The sequence below is a fragment of the Rhineura floridana genome, chromosome 11, assembly GCF_030035675.1.
Source record: "Rhineura floridana isolate rRhiFlo1 chromosome 11, rRhiFlo1.hap2, whole genome shotgun sequence".
Lineage (NCBI taxonomy): Eukaryota > Metazoa > Chordata > Lepidosauria > Squamata > Rhineuridae > Rhineura > Rhineura floridana.
In genome coordinates, this window is record NC_084490.1 from 13,062,078 (window position 1) to 13,084,557 (window position 22,480).

The 22,480-nt window shown below is 46.6% G+C and overlaps 1 protein-coding gene across 3 annotated transcripts in view; it reads right to left on the reverse strand.

The window, feature by feature from the left end:
* The window catches only part of TEP1 (telomerase associated protein 1), a 58,033-nt gene that overhangs the window by 21,341 nt on the left and 14,212 nt on the right, over positions 1–22,480 (reverse strand). For all 3 annotated transcript variants that reach the window (XM_061590500.1, XM_061590503.1, XM_061590502.1), the window contains exons 12-31: positions 21,056–21,146; positions 19,680–19,869; positions 18,524–18,746; positions 16,083–16,229; positions 15,097–15,171; positions 14,060–14,181; positions 12,835–12,900; positions 12,374–12,517; positions 12,099–12,275; positions 11,172–11,292; positions 9,940–10,064; positions 8,253–8,369; positions 8,037–8,154; positions 6,313–6,504; positions 5,269–5,459; positions 3,582–3,735; positions 3,250–3,429; positions 1,934–2,026; positions 1,677–1,809; positions 580–730 (exon numbers count right to left, since the gene is read on the reverse strand). In XM_061590500.1, the coding sequence (XP_061446484.1) occupies positions 580–730; positions 1,677–1,809; positions 1,934–2,026; positions 3,250–3,429; positions 3,582–3,735; positions 5,269–5,459; positions 6,313–6,504; positions 8,037–8,154; positions 8,253–8,369; positions 9,940–10,064; positions 11,172–11,292; positions 12,099–12,275; positions 12,374–12,517; positions 12,835–12,900; positions 14,060–14,181; positions 15,097–15,171; positions 16,083–16,229; positions 18,524–18,746; positions 19,680–19,869; positions 21,056–21,146 (2,810 nt within the window). The remainder of the gene's footprint in view (positions 1–579; positions 731–1,676; positions 1,810–1,933; positions 2,027–3,249; positions 3,430–3,581; positions 3,736–5,268; positions 5,460–6,312; positions 6,505–8,036; positions 8,155–8,252; positions 8,370–9,939; positions 10,065–11,171; positions 11,293–12,098; positions 12,276–12,373; positions 12,518–12,834; positions 12,901–14,059; positions 14,182–15,096; positions 15,172–16,082; positions 16,230–18,523; positions 18,747–19,679; positions 19,870–21,055; positions 21,147–22,480) is intronic.

The following is a 22,480-nucleotide window of genomic DNA, read 5'->3' on the forward strand; positions in this document are numbered from 1 at the left end:
GTATGTACTCTTAGGGATGCTGCAAGTCACTTAAGCAGTTATTTATATTCTGTCAGGATAAACAGTATTATTGGAATATATTTGCTGTTTTCATAATCTATTTTATTTATTGTATACATTATTCATATCATTAACGTATCTCTTAACCTCTTTTCTTGTATTTTGTCTGACTTGCACTCTGACAATAAAACACTATAAAAACCCTAACGCTAAAAAAATGTTAAATGAACATCAGTTGTCAGTTTTTTAGTGTTATGTTGCACTGATAAATTTTGAAAATTATGTCTCGTTGTACTACTGCATTTTGACTTTTTTATGCGAACTGCTTTGAGCACAGATGCATTTGTGGAAAATGTAGTATATAAATATAACGTTTCACTTGCCGCCCTGGGCTCCTTCTGGGAGGAAGGGTGGGATATATACTTCATAAAGTAAATAAATAGAGAGACTAATTACTTTGACGATAACCTTCAGAAGCAGTTGTCGTCACCCATGGGCACATGCTTAGGAGAGGGGTGGGGGAGCAACCCTGAATGTGACCACAGTGACCCCCAGGGAACCCAAACCTGAGTTGCTCACCCTCTCAGGCTCCGCAGGAAATCAAAGAAGGGGGCCATGGGATAGCTCCCAGCTTCTCTTTCAACGCCAACGACTTCTTCCAAGGTGAAGTCTGTCCCATTCAGCTCTTTCCAATCAGCAAGGATGGCGTAAAGATCTTGCTCTGTTAGCCCTGCAGGGGTCACAGCCATGGTCACCTTCTAGAGGAGACCGAGGGATGGGGAACCTGTGGCCCTCTAGGACTCCAATTCCCATCATCCCCAGCAACTGGCCACGCTGTCTGCGGTCGATGGACCTGTCCCTATTCTAGACCAAGGACTACTGAGATTTTATATTCTCACCTCCCAAGAACTTCGGGGGGGGGGCAGGGGCAAGAGACCATCCTGGCCCCAACCATCAGCTAGAGGTGGAGCAGGCGACAGCGACCTTGCTTCTCCCTTCCCTGACAGAAGGAACACTCAGATGCAACTGAGAGTTGCCCTGGGGCTGCCGAGCCAAAGGGAAGCATGATCCGGACCCACCCATCAACCAGGGGACTATGCTTGAGAACCATGTGACTGGAAGGTGGAGCATCAATATTCATAATAAATATTATCAGGAATGCTGACCATCACTGCCTCTGATAGAAGCACAGCGAGTCCCTCCAGACTGGTGTTTTTCTGCAATGTTAATTCTGGCAGTGTGTCATGCAACAATAGAGCATTAGCGGTGGATATACACATCGTTCTGCTTTATTTGCTGTTCTGCGCCGTTTCCCCAATGTTACTACATTTTATTGCTGTCTAGAGCGGCAGTCTTGTGCTACAGCAGAGGAAAAGCAGGACAATCCCCCTCCCCCCCAAAAAAGTAACATTTGTGATATGAAAAGCAATAGGATTTCTGCAAGAAGCTACAGTACATGTACAGATTGGAAATGAAGCAGTATTTCAGCCCTGAAACTTCTACAGACACAAACGTTATTGGCAGCGTGATGGTGTATAACCATCCGGAGACCATCATGAATGCACAATAGAAAGGACATCTAGAGGGGCCCAGGATCTCACAAGCCAGCAGCCTCCGGGGCAGAGCTGGCCTGCATGCAATGGCACAGCTGAAGGCCCCCCTTGTATGCGACTTACCGTCTCTGCTGGCCCAGAGAGCGACGAGGGCGACAGCGACCAGCTCCACCCCGTGATCTTGCTCCAGGCACCCCAGCAGGTGCTGCAGCAACAAAGGGAGGGACACCGGCAGCTTCTGGATCCTCTCAGAGAGCTTGTGGAAGGAAAAGAGGAGAAACTTGAGAATCCAGCTCCGCAAAGACCCCTTGAGATACGGAGCCATGCGAGGCCTTGTTGTTGTTCTTCCCACCCAGGACCCTTCTCAGCAGCTGCTTCACCTTCTCATACAGAGCAAAGAGGCGCAGGTCCTGGGTCAGCAGGGTCAGGTACAAAGGTTGCCGGGAGCCACGTTTCAGGAGCACGAGCCGCATCTACAGGGGAAGAGATGGGGTCAAGAGAGCCAGAGTGTCCTCTACCCTGGGACTGGAGAACATCAGGCCCAAGGAGCACAAATGTGGCCCCTTCAAGCCTTTCTATCTGGCCCTCAGGACTCTCACCACACACCCTTCTTCCCATGTCAGGATCCCACCCTCCCCGGCCCTCCTGTTTTTGCCTAGTTTGAATGTGTGATTGAACTTTGATAATGCTTGCCTAGGTGGATGAGACAGAGGGCATGTGTGATTTCGTTGGAGAAGATACTGTACAAAACGTGCCATTTACATCTGTTGCTCTGTCCATTCTTGCCTCTGGCCTGACCCACCACTGGCATGTGGCCCCTGGAAGGCTTCCCATAAAGGAATGTGGCCCTCAGGCTGAAAAGGTTCCCCACCCCTTCTCTACCTGTTTTTTCTAACCACTGGAGGTGGGGTGGGAACACAGAAAACTAGGCAAATATTTCTTATATTACACTTTATCCCATTCTTCCTCCAAGGGGCTCAGGTTGACACACAGGGCTCTCCCTTCATTTCATCATTACAACCACGCTGTGAGGTAGGTCAGGCCGAGAGGTGACAACTGCTCCCAAGGTCACCCAGCAAGCTTTATGGCTGGGTAGGGATTTGAATCCAGGTCTCGCTGGTTCCTCAGCCAATACTAAGGCCATCCTCTGGCTCTACCCACTAAATCCATTCCTATTTAGCCCTGGTCCTCTCTTATTAATAATCAGGGAAACACAGACAGAGCAGCAAGGAAAGATCAACCAGAGCTAATCCGGAACCTGAACTGATGCATGTGTGGCACTCACAAAGAGCCAAAATACGTGGTGCGTGTCGTGAAAATCTGCATGCATTTCACCCATGTTACATCTTTAATTTTGCTTCACCATGGGGAAAAAGAGGCAAGTGCTAAACAAGGCTCACGTATCATTAGAACAGCCTCTTTCTCTCATTAAGCCCAATGCGTGCATTTCTTCCAAAACAATACCAGGAATTGCCCACATGTTTTCACTTCCATGAGGGCTAGCAACTTAATTCAAAGGAAGAAGCTAAACAGCTTTGAACTCAACAACAAACATTTCAACACTACACTTGTGCTGAACAGTCCAGGTCACACGGAATGCACACGTTTTACCTATCGCTTTCCGCTCAATCAAACCATCTGTCCTGATTGCTGATAGTCAACCCACCTACTCCAAGAACACTTCTTTTCCATTTACCTGGTTATTAAAAGCAGACTCTTCCAACTTTTTGCCGTACAAGGCCAGGTCTTGGCGGACCACAGCAACTCGGTCAGGGGGGTCTAGGGCTCCAAGGGAGATGGAGACTGCATCCTTCCATCGCTTCAGAGATCCAAGGAGAGCAGACTCCTCAGAGACACTGAGGACAAGGCTGACTCGCTGCAGGGAGGCAGACAAAGAAAGAGCATGCATACATGCAGAGAGCGGATGCGAGGGAGAGGGAAGGGTGCTTTGGACAACATCAACATGTCACTGAGGAAAAGATGCATATACCCGACAGCATGCAGAGGGGAGGGAGCTACAAAGCTTACCGGAGGCAGCTCCTCAGGCAGCCAATCAGAAACCAGCTGCCCACCGGCTACGTGGATAAGGTCAGCACCATCTACCAAAACCACTAGAGACTGGCGTCGTTTCAAAGACTGGGCCACAGAGTGAAGGAGTGATTCGAACTGGCCAACCAGCCCCCTGCAAGAAAACACGGGAATTTTTTTTTTAAGCACTTAGAGTTGTTAACAAAATCTCTGATGAGAACCACTTGCTCATTTATGGTTCTGTGCTTCATCTGTGGCCACAAAGTCCCTTGTTCACGCATGCATAAGCACACACGTTTTGGATTCCTGCACCGAGCAGGGGGTTGGACTTGACGGCCTCATAGGCCACTTCCAACTTACTGTTCTATGACTCTATGACACACGCGCACACACACACAGAGCAGGGAGGAAAAGAAGCCCCAAGAAAACTAAACGAACCCTTGATGTTATTTGTCCAGATTAGCAAGGATGGCTTGAAGTACCTGCAAGTGCACTCAACACAACACACACACTCTGGGCAAGTGTTGCAAAACAACTCCTGCAGGCTTCCAGCGTGATTAGATTGCACAAGAAAAAAAATTTGGCTGTGTAGAACGCTTATTGGCTAGCACCTGTGACATCGCAAATCACTGAAGCAGTTTAGCAGCTGTTTGTGTGCTAAATGTTTGATGATAAACATATAATTGAATAGAATACATGTGCTTTTTTTTTTTTTTTTTTAGGAGGGTAGCTCATTGGACTAAACAAGGGAAGGGACAAGATGGATCCAGCATCTGGTTGGCTGGATAACAAAGCCTAACTTTGCAGAATGCTATCACAAAGAAACAGCCCTCTGAAAAATTGTTACATCCATCTTAGCCCAAGTGGAAGCATCATCATCGCCTTCATCTTCCCTGCTGAAAAAGTTACAACTCTAGTTCAGGGATGGGGAATCTTTTTCAGCCAGAGGGCCACATTCCCTTCTAGGGGCCATATGTCTCTGGTAGGTGGGGCTAGGGACAAAGGTGGGTGGAGCAATAAATGTAAAAAACCCCTCTGTTCAGTATGCTAGCTTGTACACACACACACACACACAAACAGAGCCCTACCTCTCTGTCGTTTCTCCATCCAGACAAGCAAGGGGTATTATCAGAATTCAGGGACACATTCCAACCAGACAAAAATGCTCAAAAGAGGGTGTGAAGCAGGGCCAGCGAGGGGACATAAGGTAGGGAGATTCCTGAGGGCCACGTCAAAAGATTTGGAGGGCCACATTTGGCTCCTGGGGTGCAAACTTTTACACCTCTCCACTAGTTGATTCCAGAGAGCAACAGCTCTAAGATATCCCCCCCCCCCATAGATCGGCCTCAAAAGACCTCCTGTCTACCCCATCAGTCAAAACAGCCAGACTGGTGAGGACTAGAGAGAGAACTTTTTCAATTGTGGCCCCCACCCTGTGGAACTCCCTCCCAAATGATCTCCACCATGCCCCCTCTATAATGAGTTTCCGCTGGGCCGTGAAGACCTGGCTCTTCAGGCAGGCTTTTGGGGTGGGCTAGATTTTATTATCTTTGTCCAGAGTTTTAATGTTTATTGTATCTGTATGTTTATTTTGTATGTAACCCAGAATGGCTAGATAGCCAGCCAGATGGGCAACTAAGAAATTCAATAAATAAATAAAATAAATAAGAACTCCAGCTGTGCTAACCTGTAGCTTCTGGGTGGGGTTGGAGGCTGCTCCAGCAATTTCCTCAGCTGGGCACACAGGTGGCTCAATACGACCTGGGCTTCGGCCTGATCGGGCCGGGCCCTAGTGAAGTGGGCCACAACATGGTAGCTGGGAGCAGGGTCTTCCTTCTGTGGTGGGGCCTTCATTCTGAGGACCTGGGAAAGAGCCGCCTGAGGTAAAGAGAAGCAGGGGGAGAGAGAAGAGAAGAACTGGTCAATGGTCCGAGCCAAGCCAAATCAGGCCTGGTCAGTGTGGATCCCAGAACTCGCTTGCCCCGCTTTGATTTCCCAGTCATCTATGCTTTCCATAGGTTGAGGAAATCAATACTCCTCAGCTTTCCATTTATTCATCCATTCCTTCCATTTCTATGCCACCTTTTCTCCAAGGAGCTCAAAGGAGCGTTCATGGGTCTCCTCCCTCCCCATTTTATCCTCACAATAACCCTGCGAGGCAGGTTAAAAGCTGACAGACAGCAACTGGGCCAAGGGCAACCCAGTTGGCTTCACAGCTGAGTGGAAGATTTGTACCCTGGGCTCCCAGGTCCTAGTCCTGACACTCAAACCACTACCCCATGCCAGCTCTCAGGGCAACTGCTCTTTCAGTTTTAAGTTTTAACAAAATGGATGCAGTGAAGAAAGGAGCAAAACTGCTAATGCATTTTGAAAGATACGTTTGTTATGCTCTCTCTCTCTCTGTGCATGAACGTAGCTGACAGATATGAGGTAATAGAGGAACATAACCATTACACCCCTACCCCTGGCAAGTCAGCATTACATGGTCAATGAGCATGCTGTGGTGGGGTCCTCACCCTGCCCCCAGTTTTTTGTTCTTGAAGGATTTTTTGTACTTCTGCAAGCTTTGGTGTTTTCCCAACCCTGCTGATACAAATTATTATTATTATTATGAGGTGTTTTGGCTACATAAGAAAATCCACACTCTGAAAATCAAGTTCGCTACTGGCATCTAGCATCTCCTCCATGAGCTGAATCCTTCCCAATCCTAAATCTAGTTCCCTCTGCTTACCAAGAAGACGGTTTTCCCCTGGCCGGGTTCACCACTCACAACGTAGAGCTTGCCCCCACGTAGCTGGGCGACCGTAGCATGGAGAAGTTTTGCCCGGGCACAGAATCTCCTCTGCTGCAACTCCTGGAAAGAGTCTTGCAGAACATTTTCTTCCTGCTTGTCTGAGTCATTGTCAAGAGTGGAGCCTTCTCTCTGGATAAGCAGGGATAGGTATGAAAGAGAGAAAGAAGGAGGGAGGGAGGGAGACACCCAAAGAGTGATTATTTAAAAACATACACAGCTTCAAATTCTACAGCTTTTTAAATTAATTTTTTACTAGAGCTGTTTAGGTTTCTCACTGTGCCTCTGAAGAACCTCAGTTTTCTCCCTTTTCTTTTTAATGAGTTACATTTCTAGCTCCTATGGTTGAAAGCTATGCTTGGAGTGTAGGGGCAAATGCCTGCTAGCATCTTAGAAGCCAGAAGGGCAGCTGAACAAAATTTCCATTGTTTTGCATGGGATGGCAGGGCAGGGCTTCAGAACAAATCTTTGCCTTTCTACAGAACTAAGATCTGAATTCAATTCAAAGAAAATAGTTCGTGCTACATTATACAGCTTTAATTTGCACAATTTATACAGCTCAGATTAAAAACAAAACCTCCTGAAATCTAGCATTTACACACAATCCTGCCTCTGTCTTTAAAGCTACTTGAAACTTCATAAGCAACAATTATGAGACTGATAAAGTTTTATGGAAGAGTAGATTATCTGTAATAGGCTGAAACACAATTGATAAAAGAGCATCCTGTTTTAAATTCTCTTCTCTTTCTTGTGTTACAAGTTATGATTTTTTTTAATTATGGGTTTTTAAAAAGAATAATGAATTAAAAATAAGTAACTATAGTGTTTTAACACAAGCACAGACTTATTCTTAGCAACCCTCTGATCAACTCCCCACCATCACCGATATGAGGAAGCAGCCACACATTTACGAAATGTGTTGGGAGGGGGGCCAATCCCCCCACAACCCAGCGTCAACGTGCTCCCCCCAGTTCCTCCCTCCTGACCACCATGCTTTTGGCAGAAAATCTGAATGATTAACTGAGAGTAACTGCATGATCTACGTAGGCTTCAGAATCTCGTGGAGAAGGCCACATGTGTGTGGCACATTCAAGACTTCTGCCGAACAAGTGGAGGTCAGGCAGACAGAGATAATGGTGGAGATGGTGGAGAATTTCAAAAGAAAGAGGAGGGGAAATTGCTGATGTTCTCTTATTTGTCCCATGTCTGGAATGGAAATCAGTCCAGCAAATATGATTATCATTTGCTGCTGTTTCCAGTCTGCAAACAATACGAAATTCATAACTGTTTACCCCATTTGCATTGCATTTCCTTTGCACTGAAATGAAGCGTGTGGAACAATATAATTAATTATGCAAAATTCCATTACAGCAGACAGCAAAGCAAATAATGTAATCTTTGTTGGAAGCTGAACTGCAGCAGAACAGAAACAGCACTGCATGCAACAAACATGGGGTGGAACAGAAATCGATGCCTTCGTACATCCCTAGCAAGGGGGCAAGTTGATGTTTTGGGAGTGGGGCCAACAGGCATGGCCAACTCTCCCCACACCATGCATTCACAAATATCGTAAGTAATTTTAACAGTTCTAGCTCCTCTCATACCCAAAACTCATGTTTGTTTTTTTAAAAAAAACTCGCTCGTTGCCGTTTCCAGCCATTTACCTCAATAAACTGATGCCGGAGGCATTCCCACACATCCTGTAAGACCTTGACACCAAAATCCTCAAGACTCTTGACATATGGCCTGCCCTGGGCTACTCCGCCCCATTGGCAAACATATCTACAAAACAAAACCAGAGAAAAAAACAGTTAAGGAGAGATATCGCAGGTGAATTGTAGGCTATCCCATTGCCTCCACCAGGCTCTCTTTCCCATCACCTGGCAATTGAAGCCACACCCTCATACTTCTCAAGGCATTCCTTAAAGTCTGCCAGCCGACTCTTGGCCTCCTCCGATTCAGTCACAAAATCTGCCTTCCACGCATCTGGCACGGAGCTGCCAAGAGAGACAAGGGAGCCAAGGGGAACTGGATTAAGAAAGATGACAGTTCTAATTCTGCACTGAGGGAAACCCACCTTCCGCTAAATTTGCTTTTAAGATTTAGGTCATCAAAAGAATGTGGGTGTCTTGGTTGCAAATCAAAAGCTAGAGGTCTAGGAAGTGTTTGGATATCCATTCTCATACCTTGTCCATCCTAAGCAAGCCATGCCTTCTTTCTGGGTAACCAGTCAGGAAATCAGTTTACTTTGCCACAAACATGTACCCAGTCTTCCTTTCATGATGGGAGCTGAGTGTAATCAGCAGTTCTACAGATCACACCATATATGTGAAATAATTGAGCACTGGATGAAAAATTCATCATCCGGGTGATTTCAGATCTCTAAGTTCCTAACCCTTTGGACCGCAAAGTCAAGCTTCAAAGTTCAGACCTACCCTAGTGAAATCTCAGGCCACATTACACATCAGGTTTTACATCTTTCAAAACTGTTTTGTTGCTTTGCTTGTACTTGTCATTTTTTTTGTACTAACCAACTCAGGGAACTGTAATTCTCCACGAACAAAAAAAAAAAAAAAAAAGAGGCTAAGGAATTAAATTCTCAGCACCTCTCACAAAAACTATGATTCCTAGAATTTTAGGGGCTAGCACAATCAGCTAAACCAATTTCAGCCTGTTTTGTTTGAAGCAGAGGTGCTGCTCTGGAGGGAGTAGAGTTTTAGCACCATGAACAACTTCTTACATTTAAGCAGAACCACTTTAAAATGGCCAACAGACATATACAAACATGTTTTGTAGCTTCTATAACACATACAGGTTACAAAGCCCATAGTGGAGAGTGAGTTACAGCAGGAAAGCCCGAGATTCAAATCCCCACCCAACCTCAAAGTTCTTGAGCCAGTTGCTATCTCTCAGCCTAATCTACTTGGCAGGGTTGTTGTGAAGATTCAGAACCATATTGCCCATGCTCCTTAAAGAAACAGGGTAAGTAAATAAAACCAGGCTTCTTTTATTTTATTTATTATTTGATTTATATCCCGCCCTTCCTCCCAGCAGGAGCCCAGGGCAGCATTCTTTTAGCACACAGCTTTCTCTTTTCTTAGCATAAGAGCATCACCACTCACTAAAAAATGAAAAGGGAGGGACTGAAGTGACCAGAACCCAACTGCAAGCCTGTTTCTACAGTTTCTCCAAACACAACACCCACACAATTCAAAAGATTTTCTCTACAGCTCTAAAGAGAACTAGAGAGTTGATGGGCTTACTTTGCCCAAATAGGCGTCTTCAGGATGCATGTTTCTTCACCGGAGGCCAAATGTCACCCTTGTGTGTCATTTTGGAACATGAAGTACCCTTCCAGTGGGACCAGCATCACCATTACTGACACTAACATGCCAGACCAGAAAGCTTGATTTGAAATCCCCGAGACATCCAGATTAAAGCAGGATAAACACATAGGAGATATTCCCCCCTTCAAGTACGTATTAGGGGAGATGAATTAATTTTTAAAAAAGGAAGCTAAATCACATTCTAGCATATGCCAGTAATTTTTTTAAAAAAATGCATTACCCAAGGAAGTCTGGCTCTCGCAAGTAGAAGAATGCCCTGGACGCTGAAGCAGGATTGTTGCAACCGTTCAGGAACTGAACAGACTCCAGCTCAGTGATGGAGCGGCCTGTTGGATAAGACTTCATCTGCAGAGACGACACGCACGCTTTGCTGAACACAACTTCAACGCCTCCCGCCACAGCGGCTTTGCACAAACAGCTTTGAGCATATTCTCTTTGACGGCATTCTTCGTTTGTTAAAACTTGATTCTTTCCCTGCCATCTCCCCTTATTGAAATTTAGTTAGATGGGGCTGTACTGTGAATAACATTTGCTGTCCGCTAGTGCAAGGGCGAGTTCTGATGTTGTCCAACCCAGCGCAACAGTGACACTAGAGGAAACCCATTGCGCAACAGATTGGGCAATCTACTGCTCAGTCACCAGCAACCTGCTTATGCATTCTCTTGTGCAACAACGTTCCAACCACGTGAAACATTTTGCCAGCAGAACATACAGCTGAGCAATTTTAACTCAATATAACCCTAAGTCTCCCCCTTATTTTATTTATTTCACGTATGTTTATTCTGCAAGGTGTTATATCCACTGACAGGCTATCAGAGTTCCCTTTGACAGAAAATGTATAGAAGGCAATAGCAGACAGTGGGACAGGAGAGGGAAGTAGGGTCGCTCCACTGGCACACCTGGGACATCAGCATCTTCTGGCTCCTCATTTCCTTGAACTGTTTCTGTCCCAGCTGGTCATTAGAAGAACTTCCTTCTCCCTCCTGATCAGTTTTCCTTTTGTGTCATGTCCTTTTAGATTGCAAGGTTAAAGTGTCTTGCTTTTGCTGATCTGTAAGCTACACTGAGAAAATCTTTCAGAAAAATATAAAATGCATTTTATGCATTTTAATAGTATTTTATGCCTTTTAATCTACTCTAATGTTTTGTGTTTTTATTGTGCATTTTATTATGTATGTATTCGTTTTTATTGTAGCCACCCTGAGTGCCCTATCGTAGGGTAGAAGGGCGGGATATAAATATTTTAAATAAATAAATAAATAAAAGGCACATACCAGAATACCCTCTTATGGTGCAAGAAGCAAAATTTTCTTTTGCGTATAAGGAAGAGGACGCTCCTTAACATGTCCCGGGGATCCAGACTGCACCCACTTTGTTTGGGAAGAAATGCTTCCATCTGGGCACCCTTTGGCCATTAAGTGCCAATGAGACAAACTCAGAATCCTCACTCACCCATTCAAACTGGGGCTCATCTGGTAAGGAATACTCCTCAGGGACATGGCCATACCGCTCGCCAAGGATCCCAATGAAGAGCTGACTCTGAGAGACTTCCGACAAGCAGAGCTCCAGCTGCCTAAGAAGAGAAAGAGCAGCTTCACAACACAACATCTGCCTGCTCAGCCTGCAATCCCAACTCTACCACCTTCCTAGATACACTTGTAGAAAGCAGTTGCACAAGGGGAAAAAAAATAGCCCAAGATATTCTGACAGAACTCCCAAAATGCCTTGCTTCTGACTCTCAACATTGACAGCAGAAACATTTGACTTTGCATTTTTTTATTCGCTTTAGCTGCCTTTCCAAAGTACACTTAAAAGGATGAGAAGGAAAATATTCCAAACTGCACGAGAGAAATTATAGGCACAAGGCTGGCAATTGGCCTGCAGGCCAGCCTTAGCATTATGCAGTGAGGCAGCCACCTCAGGTGGCAGATGCTGGAGAGCATTGCAGCAGTGGTACGGAGTTAGAGGAACCTCCCTCACTCTTGCAGAGAGGGGGGGGGAGAGAGAGAGAGAACACTGAGGAAGTTGTGGGGGAAGCCACTGCATTCCTTTGCCTTTATTGTGGAGGACTGAACCTGGGTCCTTTGGCATGCAAAGCATGTGGTCTACCGCTGTGCCACGTCCCTTCCCCCTGGGGAGGGAATCCTGGGCACTGCCCAACGCCAGCACACAGCATGACTCACTGTCACATGCTGGCCTCAGGGCCGTAACGGGTGCCCACCCATATTTTTAAGCATTTCACTGTAATGTAGCAAACCCAGTAAGTGCCATGCTAAATCCCCACATCGTGTCCGTCCCCACAACACACACAGCTCCTCAGGACCCTTTGACACCGAGCCCTGCTTCCCTCCCCCCCGTCTTCTCCCCTCCTCTCCATACTTGTTCTGCTGGCTCTCGTGTTCGGTGATTCCCCAGCGGAGGTCAATGTCCTCTATTGTCAGGCAGAACTGGGCTGCCCGGGCTCTTAGCTCAGGGAAGACACAGCGGATCAGCAGGTCACGTTCGCCGTGCATGTCCCGGAAGGTGGAAGAGACAAAAACCCTCACGGAGCGCCACCTGAAAAGAAAACAATGCAGGACACAAGCGGTCATAACCCAAATCTCTGCTGCAAGGCAATGGAGGTCCCATCTCCTAGGACTTTGCCTCATGATCACCTGCTCTTGGGGGCAGGTATCAAGGGCGCAACCTTCATTTCCTCCTTGGCCGATGCTGCCCTCCGCTGCTTCGGCAGGCCGTGGACTTCATCAGCCTTCTCAACGTGCTCTAGGAACCGGGAGCCACCACATTCGGCCATGAATCTGCAAAACACACAATGGTTTATACCAAGCACTTCCACGCAAGCTGCGAAATATAAACATATCACCCTTCAAAATTTAGGCTCCTTGGCCGACCCGTTTGAACTCTGCTGAATTGCTACTAGCCACCAGCCATCAATGCTTATAAAAAGTTAAAAAAAGAATCCTCTTCTAGCTCTCAGTGTCCATTGGGGAAATATTATTTTGTTTATCCAACAAAACACACAAGAGACTAAATATAAAATTCTCATAGTAAACGAATGTTGATAATTAATGCCAGTCAGCAGACTTCCATATCTTTGTTCAGCCCCAAGACTCACCTGAGTACCTGCTCACTGAACCCACTCATCACAACTTCATTCGTGGAACTAAACGTCCTTGAACTCCTAAAATGGAAGAAAGGGCACTCAATATGCTATGGCGTAGCCCACCCTACTCCCATGCTTTTTTCTAATGCTCCAACCCAGGTTGAGCCCTAAAGAAAGTGGACTAGGAATGCTAATAAATGGGGCCTGTGTACTTTACAAGGTAGAAAATATTCAGGGAAGGGCTGTAGTGGCAGAGCATCTGCTCTGCATGCAGAAGGTCCCAGGTTTTCTCCCTGGCATCTATAGGTAAAGCAGGGAATGCCCCATCTGAACGTCTAGAGAGCTGCCAATCAATACAGACTGGGGTTCACCACGGTCACACACAGGCATCACTGTGCCCACCAGTACCTCCTATGGTGCCCCTGAAAGGTCTCCAGAAATATCCACCTCACTCCCTGTAAATCCACAACACACAATAAGACTGTTTGCTTTTCCTGCTCAGCTCCTGACAACACTGGCTCAGCTTCTCCTACACTGAATGTGTGCCCTTAAAAATGCTCACATTTCCCTGGATGCCAGGATTGGATCCCCCCCACCTTCTGTTCTGAACAAAAGAGAGGCACAAAGACCTTCTCTCTCTGAGCGAGCAAGGCGGTGGCTTTTGACAGTGGCTTTTTCCCCCCACAGCTGAGGGGGGGGGGAGTATGTCTGGACCATTTAGTGACTGTCTCTTTTTCTGCTGTTTTTTTTTTAGATATGGCAGCCATTGTGTGACGTGCCACGCCTTCCCCAGCAGCCACTTTGTGGCTGGTGCCCACAAGACTTTCTCAAAATCCCAATTGTGCTCACAACCACCCCCCCAAAAAGTTGGCAGCCCCTGGGATAGAGAGACTTAAACTAGATGGATCAACCTGCAAGTGAGGCAGGCCTGGAAACTTCCCAGGCTTGAAATCCTCAAGAGATGCTGCCGGTCAGTACAGACAATACACAGAGGTAGATGGACTCAATATAAGGCAGCTTCCTTTGTGCCTATAACCAGTGGAGACTAGCGGCTCCAACATCAGCAGGGCAGTAAACCTGCTCCGGGTTTTCATCCAAACTTTAGAGGACTTGTCCAAGGTACTGAAAGCACCTTGGACAGCTCCTTGGAAGTTCAGACTGGAATCCGTAACAGATTCACTGCCCCACCGACATCAGAGCCGCCAGTCTCGACGGCCTGTAACTGCCCCCTACTTACGCTGCACGAGCACAGACATTGACAAAGAGGCACTCTGGAGCCACATGGTGGCGATATAGCCAAAGACAGGAGCCACGGAGAGTATGCTCGGGGCTATCGCTCAGCAAGAGAATTGTATCTACCTGGAGCAGGGGAAGGAAAAAAAATAAATAAAACAGGCGTCAGCAACCTGCAGGAACGCAGAAACCTCATCAACAGCCCCACACCTATCTGCTCAAGCAAGCATTAACCATCATCAGATCCCAAGGCTAATCAGCAAGTGAGCCTGTTCCCACAAGGCCTTCCTTATTAACTAACAGCATTCGTTGGTAGACTGCAATTAGAGCAATCGGCGGCAGCGCTCACTAAAATCAAAGAAAGCTTGGCAGAATTGCAATCCCAGCCTGAGGCTAGCTGATACGCAGAGAAGGTGCGAAGATCTCTCTAACACTACCCCAGATGTGCACACTGTACGATTCATTGGATAAGATCCCTCCCCCCCCCAAAAAAGAGGCTCATCTATAGCCCAGCAACCTGGTTCCAACAGGTGACAGCCAGGTACCTTGGGGAAGCTAACTGCATGAGGCAGCAACTGTTGGTGTTTGTTCTCATCATTCATTAATTCCGAGATATGCTGCCTCTCAATGTGGTTCGTACGTCTTTAAATCTCCACCTTCTATAATTTATACACCATTGTTCTCCGAGCATCTTGCACGAAACAAAATGCGATATTAAAACACAGGAACAAAATAAATAAAGTGCTAGTGTTATGAGGAAAACTTTTCCCTGTCTGCCTTCTCCATGCCATGCATCATTTTACACACTTGTTTATTTTATTATTTATTTATTTAATTAGATTTATATCCCGCCCTTTCTCCCAGTAGGAATCCAGGGCAGCATGACTTCTATCCAGTCATCCCTTTTCTATAAACTAAAAAACCACAGATGATGCACCCTTTTTACTACTCATTTGATTAAACAGGATCTCTTTCACTAGGACGGCGTCTTAGTAACTAGAGGGAAGGAAATTCATTTGTACTGCAAGCCCCAAAACTCACATGCTGGCGGCGAGCAATAAGGTCCATGATGACGTCACTGACTGCAAAATTTCTGTCACGAAATAGGCCTATGTCCTAGAGGCGGCACAAACAAGAGAGGAAGTGAGGTGCTGCTCTGAAGCACACGCAAGGCCCCCACGTGCCAAGGAAGTGTGCAAGCTGTTCTTATACCAGGGATTCCTGCTGGCGAGCCGGGTGAGGAAAAGCAACACCAACACAACACTGGAAGACTCACACATTGGAAAGAGGCCAAGCACAAATTCCCATAATGCTGTGGTCTTTCTTTTTGCAACAAAAACACAGTTGCAAAACCAGCATGGACAAAGTGTCTTTTCAGGGCTCTTATGACTATTAAGTAAGGGTTGTTGAGTACTTTTTTTTTTTGGTCCAAGGTCCGCATTCATCCTTGGCCAACCCTCTAGGAATGACACGATAGCAGTAAGTGTGGCTACCCCATACTCTGAATGTGCACATGCATGCAGGCACAGGTCCCTCTTCCTCAGCTGATCTGTCTACACTTTTCTTTTCTGAACTTTTTCCTGGTGCTGTTACAATTGAGGAAGTCTTGTGGGGAGAAAGAGAGAACAAAAATATGCTTAGGAGGCTGGATTAGGGGCTGGGCCTGAGGTTAGTTTCCCCCACTTTGAATTGAACACTTCATCTTAGTAAGCTCACAGCCCCATTTTCAATTTGCTCTTGTTGATCTGGGCTGGGAGATTACTAAAGAATATTTCCTGGATAAACTAAAAATTCCAGAGTCTCTTCCTAAAAAACAAACAAAAAGGGGGGGTTAAGTTACTGATTTCCTCATGATTTAATTTTTCTTTTCTCTCATGGTTAGAATTTTTTTGTAATGGTGAAATACCTATCCTGGATTCTATCTGCTCAGAAGAAAAAAAGTACAAAGGATTAAGTCTGTTTAGGGAAGTCACACCCTTCAACTAGGAAGGGGAACCCCATACACAGCCTCTAGTGCTATGTCTTACCTTACTTTGCAGAAGTTGCACGTCCTTCAGCACAGAGCCTGTCATGGCAACAGGCACCAAAACAGTTCCGTAGGAGCACAGGTTAAGCTGGGCCTGCTCCGACACAGAATACACCATGGAGCCCAACAACATGGCCATGTCCAGTTTCTGGAGGAGAGACAGAAGATACTTCTTTCAGAAAGAAGCAGACAAGACTCTAGTCCCTTTGAAGGCCTTTCTTTGTGGCTGGAGGAAGCAGTCACCTTGGCTTGCCCTGGATTTATTAGGCTTTAAACGTGGAAAGAGCCAGGCCACTTCCACATGACCTGTTTACTGAGCATCCATTTTGATTTGTTTGCAGGGAAATTAGACAACATTGGGTCAAGCAAACGTTATGCTACATTTTCCTTTGCATTTTCCTTATCGCAAAAAGTCTGGATGGCGGGGAGACAGCAGGTTTGTAATGTAAATGCTCCAAATCAACTTTAATGGCACAACGTGAATTTACTGATATGTGATTGAATCCCACCTAAAAATATCCAGTCTAGAAGTGCCCTTAGGTTATCCTAGATATAAATATATCTGCCAGAGGCAAGCCCAAATTACCAATGGATTTGCCGAAGAGAGAAAAAAAATCCAGAAGGCCTTCTTTTATGTCATTTGACTAAGATATACACCATTGCAGGTTCCAGACACTGATATTACAATTAGTAGAAAGACTGGAACAATCTTGCTGCTGACATTAGCATTGCTGGGCTGCTGTTGTGTGGAAAATAAGAAGTCTCTTGGCCTACTGAGCTGAAAGTTATCTTTTACTGACCTGCTGAATTTCTTACTAATCACCCGATGTTATGCCTGCTTCACTTTTTTTATTCTAACTATATAGTATTTTTGTAAGAGTTGTACACATCACACTGCAGTTTGCTTGCCCACAAACAGGTGGCACTGCAAACTACAGTGTGATGACTCTACGTCTAAGGAGCCATGTGGTGGTAAGTGTGAGTGAGCAGGCAGGCAAGACTGGGCAGAGAGTATAAGAGCAAGTGGGCCGTGGCCTGGGCGAGCCATGGAGCTGGTTCATGGAAGGCCTTGGAGCTGCTACCACAGGTCCTCTCTATCCTCTAGGCCAGCCTCAGCCAGCATGGCCAATGGTCAGGAAAGATGGGAATTGTGGTCCAACAACATCTGGTGGCCCACTAGTTGGGAAAGGCTGCTCTGGGGGGGGGGGGACAAGACTGGGCAGAGAGTGAGATGGCAACAGCGGGGAGGGGGGAGAGCAAGCAAGCAGTGGCTGGTGGCAGCCTGCACAAGCCACTGAGGAGGTTCATGTGAGGCCTCGGTGTCACTACTGCAAGGTCCCCCTTTACCAAGGCTGTCAGGGATGTAGGAAGGAAGGCGGGAGAGGCCAGGCGGACAGTGTGAGTGTGGGCAGTGACAAGCCCAGACAGCTCATGAACATGCATCCTGCTTCGCTGCCGCCGCCACCAACAACTACAATATCACTAATGGAGGGTGAGGAGGATGGAAGCGGCAGGAGAGCAGTACCATTGCTATGAAGATACTCAGGCCTGTGCTGCGTGTCCTTCCTGTGCAGCTTGTTTCCACCACCTGCCTCCCTCCTCCCCTTCTCCTTTGTGGGAGAATATCCTGGTGGGGAGTTGCCGTGGCAACCTGGGGGAGGGGGTCAGTGCAAGGGGAGTGAGGCAGTAGCAGCCACAGGAACACCTGGAGCCACTGGGTGGTTTGGTGGGGTGGGTGCCTTGGGTTCCCCTTCCTGGGATTAGGTGGCGGGGTCAGTGTGCAAGGTACGCAGGGTTGGAGCCTCTAGTATTTGCGATGCAAAAAAATTGAGATCAGTATTGGTTCTTAAAGTAGGTTGTAGATCACCTTCAGCATTTATTTTTAAGTGGGAAAAGAGGGTTATAAATACTAAAACAAATAATAAGTAGCTGATGATGAAATGAAGAGTTCCTGCAAATTATTGGCACATTTTACTGGAAATAGCATGGTAGTTTTTGTGTGTGTGTTGTTTGTTTTAAATGGGGCAGGAAGCAGAGTTATCAAAAGGGTTTCATTATTACACATGCTTTGTGGTGGCTGGTGCCAATTAGGACTTGGTGGGGTGGAAAGTACGGAGCCCAATGGTAGGTGAAGCTAGAGCCAATGACAGTCAGAGCCAACTGATTCTAGTTTTGCCCCCTCCATCCTCCTCCCTGCTGAGTTCTACAAGGGGCAATATTGAACCGGAGGAGGAGGAGGAGGAAGCTGACAGCCAGGGCCACTCTCTGACTAGTTGTAAGTAAGAAGGCAGGCAAGCAGGCAGGGGATGGCTGAGGGCATGCTGAGACTGGTGAGGCTGTGCCCCATTTGCCCTTATGACCAGTCTCCACTTGTCTCCTATTATGGAACGAATTGACAGGGAGGGGGAAAACAGAGAAGTAAGACTTTTAAGACAAACAAACCGTGAGGGGTTTGCTGCTCTGTTCATTGTGATCCTTCTGGTCAGTGCTTGGGCAGCAGAGATCCCGGGCTTGCACGTAAGGCTCGCACATTTCTGATTGGCAGGAGATCAGGATGAGGGTGCGGCCAGGGATTGGGGGCACGTTGTACCGAACAGCAACGTGGATCGCTGTCTCTAAAGCCTCACGGTAACGCTGCAGAATGGCACGGCTGCAATGCACATCCCTGTGACAGAAGACAACACACCGGTACCAATGAACACCACACACTTATTTCCTGTGCCACTGCTGCAGCCACAGATGAAGCCACCAGTTATTTTGTGGCAAACGATCTGCATAAGTGAAATTACACACAGCGTAAAGGAGGTTTTATTTTTTTAAAAGAAGAATGCGAAATAGGTAGAATGAGTTAGCCACAGATTGTTCATTGGTTTATTTAAAAAGTCAAAAGCTATGCTACAGCGCTCTTCCATCTCAGTATATAAGAGCAGCGCTGCTGGTTCAGACCAAAGGCCCATCTAGTCCAGCATCCTGTCCTCACAACCAGATACCCGTGGGAAGCCCACAAGCAGGACCTGAGCGCAACAGCAACTCTCCCAACTTGTGATGCCCAGTGACTGGCACTCAGCAGCATCCTGCTTCTGATAGTGGAGGAAGAACATCGCCTTATCCTCCCATGAATTTGTATAAACCTTTTTTAAAGCCATCCTAAGTAGTAGCTAAAATTGAAGCCTTCATGTTCAATGGCAATAAATCTACAAGTCAAAGATGTTGGAGACAGACAGAATGCCCCGCCTACAAGCTTCCCAGAAGCATCCAACTGGCTCTTGTTGGAAAACAGGATGCTGGATTAGACTGACCTTTCACCTCTGTATGCAAGCAAGGACTTCCCTTGTGTGTTCCCTGAGCCTCTGCTATGACTCCTTGTCGATTCTGACTTATGGCAACCCTATGAATAGGGTTTTCATGGTAAGCGGTATTCAGAGGTGGTTTACCATTGCATTCCTCTGAGGCTGAGAGGCAGTGACTGGCCCAAGGTCACCCAGTGAGCTTCATGGCTGTGTGGGGATTCGAACCCTGGTCCCCCAGGTCATAGCCCAGCACCTTAACCACTATACCACGCAAAATCAAAGACAGACAGACAGAGCACCAATACTACCTGGCCTTGGAGAGTTTTTTCTTCTCCTGCTTCACCATCTGGAAGATAACCGGGATATCCATGCAGTAACGAAGTCTTCGGCGGGTAAAAGACTGCTTTGGCTTTCTGATGTGCCAAGGTTTAGAGATGGGCAGTCCAAATTCCTTCACGATCTTTAGGACAATAGCCGTGTTGCTAGGGCAGGGCTTTTCTGGTGGGAGGGGGGACAGAGAAAAAGATGGAACATTTAATCTAGCTGCAACTTCCACAGACACCCCAATCAACCCCCCAAACCCTACAAATAAGGCTGCCGATTCATACCACCCCACAGGAAACCTAGCTGCCCCTGTCGTATTACCTCACCTTGCCTCCCTCCCTCAAATCCCTGCAAGTCATTTAGAGTCAACCTCCTTCACCGTCTACCATTCCCACTTTCTTATCTTCTCCGCCCCAACCCTCCATCTCCTCTCTCTCTCCGCTGTTTACCCCCCATGGCTGATACAGAACCTTGAAAGAGAAACAGTTACATCACTGACATCTAAGACAAGGGGACAGGGGGAGAAGAGGACATTATGTGACCGTCTGAGGGCCACATCTCCCCCCCCATGGGCAAGCTCCCAGGGGCCGCATGCTAATGGTGGGTGGGGCCAGAAACAGAAGCGGACAGAGCAATGGACGCAACCACCAGACCATTACCTGTGTGATGCGTTCCAGCCGTGCACAACTCAAGACGTTGAGGCACACGCGCCCCTTCCTTCAGGCACAGTTCACAGTCACGTTCCAGCCAGGCAAAAGCACTCACAGAGGGAGTGGAACTGGGCTGGTAGCGAGTGTGGCCTGGAGAGAGTCCCTGAGAAGGCTAGTTTGAGTTAGAGAAGCCTATAGGGCCACATTTAGCCCCAGACGCTGATGTGGAAAATTCCACACAACTGTCATGATGGGTACTGTTACTTAGAGATAAGGGTGGAGCGATTGAAATGATAATGTAAATCTTTAAAACTCCCACCGCTTTAACAGCTAACGGGGTTACTGCACAGCTCTTCTGGCGCACATCGCGGATAGAAATTCTTTTATTCGCTATGTGGGATCACGTGTCCTTGGATGTTGCGAGGGTATATAAGGGAGTCTCAGTCTGTGTTCAGGCAGACATGCGTGTGTTATCGCTGTCTCCTTACGCAAGTAATAAAAGCTAGCTTTCTGTCTGGAAGTCTCGTGTGCACTAATTTCCTGGGACCGAACCATCTTGACATGGAATAAGAAGGAATTTCAGTGACAACACAAAGTCCCTCACCCGTTTTATATCATCATTCCAATTCCAATTCCCTCGTCAGTCACCTCTGATGCCTTTTTGAGTAACTATCTAGATTCTAGTGCATCTGAGGTCATGCAGGCCTCACCCTTGTCTTCAAGGTCCTTCTCCAGTTCCTGGATGATCTTGTACGCCGCAAGGAAGCGAAAAGGGAGCTGCCTGCTGTGGATCACAGACTCCTGGGAGTTGCAGAGAAACACCAATTGGATAAGCTCGAGGGGAAAATTCAAACTGACTGTATTCATGTTTTAACTAATTTATTACATTAAATGTATTAATAAAATTGAGACTAAGGTAACAAAAGAAGCAAATACCCATCACCGTAATGGAAGAGAGGCGTGGGGTGGGTGTTGAAGAAGGGACTTTTTATTGTAGGGAGCTGTGGAATGTGGGGGGGGGAGAGAAATGTGGAACACACGGAGTTGCATTGTGCTGTCCTGTCTCTCTAATGCCGCCAGCAGAGGCACATCTATTGTCAGGGCAAGTTTTGCTGCCATGGCAACAGTTCTCTCCAAAATGCTCCATTTTTCTTTAATGGCTGTGAATGGCAGACCATTCGCTCCTCCTCTTCTGGCAACACAAGAACAGGCCTTTTCAGTGGTGACTCCCCATTTGGGGAACACTCTCTCCAGCATGCCTGATGCCATTGCTGTGTGTTTAGGCACAAGGCAAAAACATTCTTACTTATCTAGGCGTATGGTTTTTAATTTGGGACGATTGCTGGATACATAAGCGGCCTAGACCAGGCAGGACTTGTCAAATGAGTATTTTCTGCCGGTTTTTAGTATCTTTCTTATTTTATATTTTTACTGTGTAAGTTGGTTTGAAGCACCTGAGCACAAAAATGCAACTAATAAATATAATAATGAATAATATATGCACATGAAAACAAAGGACCTTGTAGCCCCCCTTAAGGAGTAAACAAATTTATCGTGGCATAAACTTTCATGGACTACAGTTGACTTCATAAAAGAGTACAGATGAAAAGGGGCCTATGAGGCCATCGAGTCCAACCCCCTGCTCAATGCATGGATCCAGCTTAAAGCATACCCAACAGGTGGCTGTCCAGCTGCCTCTTGAATGCCTCCAGAGTTGGAGAACCCACCACCTCCCTAGGTATGCACCTCATCAGATGCATTGAGCATTATGCTGAGGTACAGATATATAAAGTTGGTCTTTTGGGGGGGGCGTAGCTGTGAACAATGCGATCAGAGGGAAATGAAACACAGAAAAGTACAGATAGCCACTGAACACACATGATGTGCTAAAAGAAAATACTCTGCCTTTGTTCAATCCACAAGAGACAGAATACATTAGGGGCTTCAAATCAGAAGGAACTAGTATGTGTTATGGGAGCAAATGGCAGTGGTTAGATCAACAATGATGTTAAGGAAGCAGGCAAACGAAAAAGACTGATTGGCTGGATAGAAGTGACTTGTTCAACAAATAAAAAGAATCAGGGAAAGCTGGAATTGGAGTAGATTAGCAAACAATACAATATTAGCAATTTAAG